The sequence below is a fragment of the Grammomys surdaster genome, unplaced genomic scaffold, assembly GCF_004785775.1.
Source record: "Grammomys surdaster isolate TR1022 unplaced genomic scaffold, NIH_TR_1.0 66, whole genome shotgun sequence".
Taxonomy (NCBI): domain Eukaryota; kingdom Metazoa; phylum Chordata; class Mammalia; order Rodentia; family Muridae; genus Grammomys; species Grammomys surdaster.
The window spans coordinates 18,418,128-18,426,704 of NW_021604568.1; the positions used below are offsets into that span (position 1 = coordinate 18,418,128).

The following is an 8,577-nucleotide window of genomic DNA, read 5'->3' on the forward strand; positions in this document are numbered from 1 at the left end:
CACACACACACACACACACACACACACTCCTGCATATGCATATCTGCATGCACATATACACACACACACAAAATTAAATACATAAAAAAACCCACAAAGGCAGCAGGGGATTTGCTCTAGGATCAGTCACCGTGAACACTCAGATCCCAAAATGCCACTTGTAGTTGGTTGTTGTCACTCAGCAACTGTTGTTGTCAATTCCAGCATGAGAGAGGCAGAGGCAGGAGGATCACTGCAGATTTGGGGTCAGCCTGGTCTTCATACTGAGTACTGGTCTAGCCTAGTCTATAGAGTAAGACCCTGTCTCAGAGAAAGAAAGAACGAACAAGGGATGGGGGAGATAGGAAGAGGATGAGTGAGAGGAAGAGGAAAAGCGAGGGGGAGGGAGAAAGAGAAGGGAGTAACACAAAATGATCTGCTATCTTCCTGTGACCGCCAATTATTCTCCTGCATCCTTTGTTATCTCTAGATTACATAGAGCACCCAGCTCAGTGTGAAGTCCACATGATAGATATAGCACCTAGATTAATTAGAGAACCTAATTCAGTGTGAAGTCTACGCAATAGTCGTTATATTCCATCTAGATTACATAGAGCACCCAGCTCAGTGTGAAGTCTACGGAATAGCCGTTATATTACATTATTCGAGACAAATTATATGGAAAAGTATCTGTACGTGCTCATTTCTTTTTTAGGTTTTTTTTTCTTTTAATTTTTTTTATATTATTACTTTTTTGTGCATGGCTGTTTTGTTTGCATGTCTGTCTGTGCGCCAGATTTGTGCCTGATGCCCACAGAGGCCAGGTATCGGATTTTTTTTTAATCTGAACTTGATTGAATCTAAACAAGTGGACTCCGTGGAGATTGTAGGCAACTACAGAGTTCCTACATGCCCCCTTAATGCATTTTGCGTTAACATTCTTTAAAATTTTGTGGGCTCTATTGACACACGTGATCAGAAAACGCCCACATTTTATTCAGATTCTTTTTTAAAAAAATCTTTTTGTCCTTTTTGTATCCTAGTTTCTCGATGGCTGAGATATCTCACTCCATTTAAATGTGCTGTATCCTTAGGTGCTTCTCCACCCTAGCCCTTACTTTTATGACCTTGACAAGTTCTTCTTGTTATATCAAGTGCTCTTTGGTTTTGGAGTTGGGGTGGTTTACTTTAGGAGTTTTTGTCAGTGAGGTGAGAGGGACAAGGTCTCAAGTAGCCTAGGCTAGCCTCAAAGTCACTGTATAGCTGAGGTTGACTCTGACCCCATGTGCTCCTTTGACACTGCCACGCCCAGATTGCTGCCTTTCCCTTGGTGGACACTGGGCAGTTTTAAGGAGTGTCGCTCAGGCTTTGGGTAGAATCTGATGTTTTCCTCAAGAGTCCATGAGACTTTGAACGGGATTTTGAACGGGAAACCAGAGATAAGATGCCACTTTAATCATACCCTATACTCATTTCATCACACACAGTGCTTTGTGTTCTGTGTTATATCTTGTTTGCTTTCAACTGTTCCAACTTTGGCCAGTGGACAACTCTCCCATTGGCTCCTGTGACTCTTGAACACAGTCCCATCATGTGAGCTTATTAGTTGGAGCACTTCCTTAGGTTTGAGAACCACGGAATGTTCCAGGCTCATCTGGCATATTTGGGTATCTGGAAGAAAAACCAGCCATTTCCCTTGGGGACCGACCATGTTTCTTTTATCAGAGGGCATTATTAGCACCCATGTTCTGAAAAACATTATATATATATATACACACATATATATATATGTGTGTGTATCCATAAGTGTACATGCATATATATCATAAACATAGACCTATTTCTATTTCTACACATAACAATCTATGTCTACAATAAACTAATACAAATTGATACGCATGCCTTTAACTCTAGTCCATACCAAAAGCATTATTTTCAAGATCACGGTATATAAAATACCCTCTCTATAGAAAGATAGTAAACACAGATTGTGAAACAATGGGTTAGAAGAAAAATAATATTATACATTTTTCTTTTAGTTTATAAGTTAATATTTTATAAACAAAAGGGGGATCCCATTCTCTGGAAGTAGTGTTAATGGAGAGACGGCTCTGAGCAGCAGCCACTGCTCCAGTCCTGAGGGGGGTGCTCTGAGCAGCGGCCATGGCTCCAGTCCTGGGGTTGGGGGTGGGGTGGTTAAGCAGCAGTCATGGCTCCAGTCCCTGAAGGTCCATCTCCTGAGGGCCTAGTTGCCAACACCTCAGCAGAGTTCACTGACCTTGAGAGTAAACTATGATCCAAATAGCCACCTGGTGACTCAGAAACAGGCACTTCTTGGACCATACTCAGAAAAACATTGCTGAAAAATCCAGTTTGTGTATGTAGTCAAGGCACCCTTGTCATTTCCAAATGCCTTCTGCTGAGTGACTCTGGGTGCATCTCCCAGTGCAGTAACTCAGCTTCCCATACACATGTGGCCATGAGACAGACTAGACCCTTTTAATTACAATAATCCCCCCACAGATTTCTCCCACAGAAGACAAAGGAACCCTGGAAAAGCACCCATGAGTCACTAGCTTTCTATAGGAAGAAGCTGAACCTTAAGAATCAGCTCTGTGTTGACCAACATCTGGGATGTGGTGATACGAACTTACAGGTTTGTATTACAATCCCAAAACTTGGAAGGGAAAGCAGAGGACCAGGAGTTCAAGGCCATCATCTACTACATAGGGTTTGAGACCTACACATCTCAAAAGATAAAAATAAAAATCTTACCACAGAATTTACCCAAGAATCACCATGGCTTTTGGTTCTTGTTGTCATTGGTCCTTTCAGAGAATATTGTTATAAGGGTGAAGGGTTCAGTAGTGGAATACTAACATATGTAAAGGTTTAGATTCCATCCCTAGCACTGAGAAGGAAGAAAGGGGGAAGGAAAAGAGAGAAAGAAGAAATTGTAAAAAGGCACATTGTGAAATGACAATCACACATCACCATCACCAAGTTCCAAACAGCACTGCCTTGCTACGTTGACCAGTCTAACAGCTACCTGCTGTTTGGGTCAGGCCCTTCAATGCTGGTGTCCCATTCTGTTTTGAACATCGTTGGTAATCCATGGATTGTGTGTGTGTGTGTCTGTGTGTCTGTGTGTGTGTCTGTGTGTGTGTGTGTCTGTGTGTGTGTGTGTCTGTGTGTGTGTGTGTGGTGTGGAGCACTCCACTCAAGCTGCTCACTGACCAAAAGACCAAAATCCATGACCCATATGAGCCAATCAGACATACTTCCTGGATTTAATACCATCTCTAGACCCAGAAGTCACCACCATCAGGGACCTGGTCTTATTTGCTGATCTCTGGCTGCCTAGGCCCAGTGCCTGGCTATGAATATTCAGTGTATGCATGTTGAATGAATCACCCAGAAAGCCATGCACCTTCAACAAATGCTGAACTAAGTCTATCATTTTCCAAAAGAATTCTACAGAGAGAGAAAATTGTATGATGTTTTGTAAGGGAAATGTCCACTTTGATAGCTGGGAGATATGCATCGGAAATAGTATCCTAAGTTGCTATTTCTCCATGCATTAACAATGTCAATCAGCCCAATAAAATAAAGCCTGAGGGGGGGAAGAAGACAAAAGAAGAATTACCTCATTACCTCAGCATCTGCTTGAACATAAAAAAAAAATCACACACTGGCTAATTTTTTTTTAAGGGACATAATATAACTTTCTAGAAAGACATAATATACCTAATTATAGCATTCAGTAGACGGGAACATACAATGTTGTGGAGTAATTCAGAAGGGGGTGTGACTTATAAGACACAGAGCCTGGGGAATGGTACATATAAATTAGAGATTGTTCATATTATGACAGACTCTGTCAATGCATTTCACAACTTTTGTCAAGCACAACATTATTCTCAACACTGAAGGCTCCCACTAGAGAAGGCTGTTGTCAGCTCTGCAGTTCACACAGCAGCCTCTCTCCTGAACACTCTTCTCTGGGGAACAGGTTTGAGTTTTAGACTTAAAACTCATCAAGGGGGCAACCGCATGAGGAGACCAAAATAGCCAAGAGATAGGTGAAGATTCAAACTTCACTAGCAGCCGGGGTGATGTACATTTTAAAGGAGGCATGTTGCCAGTTCTGATGGCAGACATTCAGAAACCTGTCAGGCTGTCCAGCTGATGACTACTGTCAGCCCATGTTAACTGGTGTTTGATGACAAGGGCTTTGCTGGGGGAATAGAAACAGGCACAGTTATTGACAGAGGAGTGCTGCGTACTGAATGACATAACATCATAACACTCGTGCCACCAAATCCAACAGTCCATTCCTAGGAACCCATCTTAGAAACAATACTAGTCTATTGACTTGCACGCCTCTTTGATTAATGACTATCTTTCTACCAGAAAAGAAACTTCCTAAGAGCCAGGATGATCTATGGTCTGGAACTGGGGCCTCGTGCATGGTTAATTAGTAGTTGTTAAAGAAACAAAAACATAAACACGTTAGCAGTGAACAAGGGAAAAAAAACAGAGCATCCCACCAAAAATGTTCTCCCTGTTCATATTAAATTGGGAGATTGAAATTATTATGATTCACCATGGCAACAGCCCACCATTAAAAACAAACTGACCATAATACTGGTATACCCAAAGACCTGGCTGCCATGTTTACACCTCAAATTCCCAACTTCCCAGCTAATTCCACAGGTAAAACGGCTGTAAAACACTCTTAAGTAAGTCTTTAACGCAGTCTGGTTTTAAGATATAAAAATCTCACCATATTTGGTGAGAAACTCTATGTGACAGTTCAATGTCCAAAACCAAGAGTACTCTCAAGAGACACAAACCCAAGTTCTATCACTCCTGGTATGCCTTCATCAGGAAAATGGAACCTTTAGGAATACCAAGGCCACGGATTTGTTTTCCAGTACAACACAACAGAAAGAACTAGACACTTAGGAATCCTCCCTTCTTCAAACATCAGTCCAGCCAAGGACCGGAGGAGATGCGTGCAGGTGTGGTCACTGTTAGTGAACTCTGAGAATTACAAAAAAATAATAAAAGAAAATAATGCATTTTATTTTGTTTTAACCTTTGCAAAACGACCATCCATCAAAAGATCTGGTATTAACTAATGCTGAAAGTTTTCATTAAGTGCAGAGAAATGAATCAAAAGTCTTTAGGTGTGAGACATGGGGAAAGTGTTACTAAAAATAAATACTAGCGAAATCCAATTTTTGATTAAAAAAAAAAAACTTGAGGGATTCCAAATAAGGCATTCTGTCCATCCACTGAGTCACAGGTGTAATGTGGGCTGACTTCAGGCTAATTGCGGATGAGAGGGGAAAGTGAAAGCAATTAACACCCATTCTGGGTTTATAGATGCCACACAGGGAAAAGTGCTACATCCATTTCAGCGAGGTTAGGTAACTCCCTTGAGGTCACACAGCACAGAACTGCGGAGATCTTTCTGCGGAAGTTGTGGCTGATGGACTTGAAGAGCAGTAAGCGGCTCAAGTCCTTGCTAGGACCTCTTAAGCCATCTTGGCTTAGTCACAAGACCCAAGAATGGGAAGACAGCAACTTCCTGGAGAGCTGAGAAGATGGAAAGCACCACTGAGCAGGGGCCCTTCCAATGTCAGCAAGTCCCGCAGCAAAGAGCATGACCTGAACACTTTCACTTCCTAAACCTGTGCAGCTCCTCTTTCTTGACCCATATTCTCAAACCTCCCTTTAGCAAGATAGTTAATTGTGATATTTTTAAAGTGTGCCAGGTTAACTTGTCTCTAGGATCTTGCTTTGTTCACAAATGTGCTGTTGGCAATCATTAGCTACCAAGCAGAAGAGAAAAGCAGGCAAAAAAAAAAAAAAAAAACCAAAAAAAAAAACCAAAAAAAAAAAAAACCAAAAACGGGCAACGGCATGGCTTTCCAGCTCCTCCAGCCCCGCTCCCTCATTAAGCCCCACACAGGCAGGGTGTCGACTCGCTGACTAATAAATTGCTAAAAACGGGAAGTGATGAGAACACATCGGTGCCCTGAAAAATCCCAGCTGGGTCAAGAAAAAGGAACTAGACCGAACCCAAAAGAAGGGAACGCTGCAGGCCCAGGAACCCCCGAAGTGTGCAAGGGTGGGGCTTCAGCTAGGAGCCAGGCCAGCTGAGCGATTACCCCGCACCCAGCGATCCTGCCCCGCTCGCTACTCCCGCGTGGACTAGGGTGCGTGGACTGGGGTGCGTGCCCTGACCCTGTCCACGCCCGACGCGTGTCCCTTCGCCCCGGTCGCGCGCCCTAGTCCTGCGGGGCGCACGATCCCACTGCGGGAAGACGCTCGGTGCAGCAACTCCGCCCAGGGCGCTGCATGGCGCGTGGGGCTGCAGGGTGACCGCGGCGGCCTCACGGTCCCCCGGCCACGGCTGGCACCTGCGGCTGCGCCCAGAGCTGTCCCGCCCGAGGCCGCTGCCCCGCACCTGCGCCAGCCGGCCCACCTACCTTGCTCCTTCAAGCTGGTGATGAGCTGCAGCTGCTTCTCCTCGTCCGAGCTGTTCATTTTGGCGGGTGGGGCTGGGGATAAAAGGCAAGGAGGGAGAGGCGAGGGGGACACGGGGGAGGGGGAGCAGAAAGCAAGATGCCGGTGGCGCGGCGTGCGGCTGCACTACCCGGAAGTTGGGATCGCTCCCGCTCCTCCTCCTCCTGGCGCGCCGCACGCGGTGAGATCATCCCACGCACCTACTCGCGGGCCCTGGCTGCCCCACCTGCGGCGGGCGGGCCTGGGCGCCGGGCCTGGGACGGGCGTGGACCATTGGAGGCGGGTCAAGTGTCGTGGCCTTGGGGCGACTGCGATCCTCCCAGGAGGTTGTGTGTGGTCCTGCTAAGGCCGCCGCTGCTCCCGGCTTCCCACCCCGAGGTGCGCTCCAAGGAGACTCGCCCCGGGTTTCCCGGGTTCACCACCCCAGAGCTGGACAGTGGATCTGAGCAAGACCCGACCGACCCCAGACGGTCCTGCCCCAGTCTCACGCACTGCTCTCTCGAGCCAGGGTTGGAAAACGCTCTGTTCTACACCAAGCACCTGCCCACCAAGCAAGTGCTTGTTGCGGGCTGTCTAGCTAATTGAATCACTGCACTGTCTTTGGAAAGGAGAAGGGAGGTGATTGGGGCGTGGCAGTCTGGTCACAGTTCCAGCGAGTAGGAAGAGGCTGGTGTCAGAGGTGTCAGAACGTGTGCCCTGCCTCGCGTGCCTTGCCAGGCCTAAACTGCAGGGAAGATCATCTGGTTCCGGTGGGAGGACCTTCCGTCTTGGGGAGGCTGGCACTGCACTCTGAATACCCAAGGTCACTTTGTTGCATGTCAGGGAGCCTACTGTGTAAGGACAGAACGCAGACCTTGCCCCTCTTAAGGACCCTCGGTGGTGTTTACACCCAACTCTGGGGGTAGACTCAGGCAAACATATCCAGGCAGGCTTGCTCACTCCAACATTTGCTTGAATCTCCCGCGCTCTGGAATTGGACTAAAGAATGGACATAATAACGCATACTCTCTTAGAATTTAAAAAATTGAACAGGGAGAGGAATTTGACCACAACATCAAATCCAGACTGAAGAATAGAAGTGCTTGTCTAGCATGCGCTAAGACCCCACAATCCATCCGGTCCACCTCCAACAAGGTGGACCGGATGGATAGGTATGCCGCCTGCTCTGCGCCGAGGGATTTTTGTTTTTACGATTACAGGTGTTATGGTTGCTAATTACAAGCTGAGAAAAGCACGGTTCTTTATTCCAATCATTAAGCGCTCGAGATAAATCCAGGTTAAGTAAGCCTTCTGCACATTCTTCGTTTTCTTCATCATCTCTAAACTCACGTAGAACACCAGTGCAAGACTCCATTCCTCACGTCACAGTTTAGGCAAACGCCCCGGTGTCCCTGACCAGGAGATGGAGAGTGTATTGATATTCCCATAGACCCTATTACCAATATCTTTCTGGTACTCGTTATACATTCCATCTCGAGGTGACCTTTGAAAAAATCAGAAAAGGCTTTTCCCTTTTAATAAAATGGGAATGTAGTATTTTAGAACGCGTAGTTTAATTGTTTGGGTGGTCTGTAGCGGCAATGTGGATTTCTAAATAAAAGTAATGAAAAATGAAACTTTATGAAATTATTTCAGTGTGGGGATTTTGCTATTCCACCCTTCCTGTAATGTTTGTAATGTTTCATAAGATAGTTCAAAATATTTGCAGTCAGCTACAGTGATGACCATAAAGATTGGTATAGGCTCAGGACACCCAAGTTCTCTGCACAAAGATATGCCCCCAAAGGTTCAAAGGGCAGGGAGTAAGAGACAAAGACAGGAAGGAGATAGAGGATGATGAGAAGGAAAAGGGAACAAGGGAGAGGGGGAAGGGTTCTTTGTCCCAGAGAGACAAAGGACAACCTCTAGATTGGAGCCAGACATGGCCCTTAGGAAAATAGTGGTTTATAAAGGTAAAACGAGAAACCCTTTGTTAGGATGAGGTGTTTAATTTTAACTGGGCATGCTAATTAGGTGAGCCAAAGGGGCTTTTGATTGCTGGACTTCAATACCTAGATAGCT

At 45.7% G+C, this 8,577-nt stretch overlaps 1 protein-coding gene across 1 annotated transcript in view; it reads right to left on the reverse strand.

Moving 5' to 3' along the window:
• The window catches only part of Shtn1 (shootin 1), a 100,679-nt gene extending 93,599 nt beyond the window's left edge, over window positions 1-7,080 (reverse strand). The window contains exon 1 of the mRNA XM_028774198.1: window positions 6,480-7,080. Coding sequence (XP_028630031.1) covers window positions 6,480-6,537 — 58 coding nt within the window. The 5' untranslated portion in view covers window positions 6,538-7,080. The remainder of the gene's footprint in view (window positions 1-6,479) is intronic.
• Between the last annotated feature and the right edge of the window lie 1,497 nt (window positions 7,081-8,577).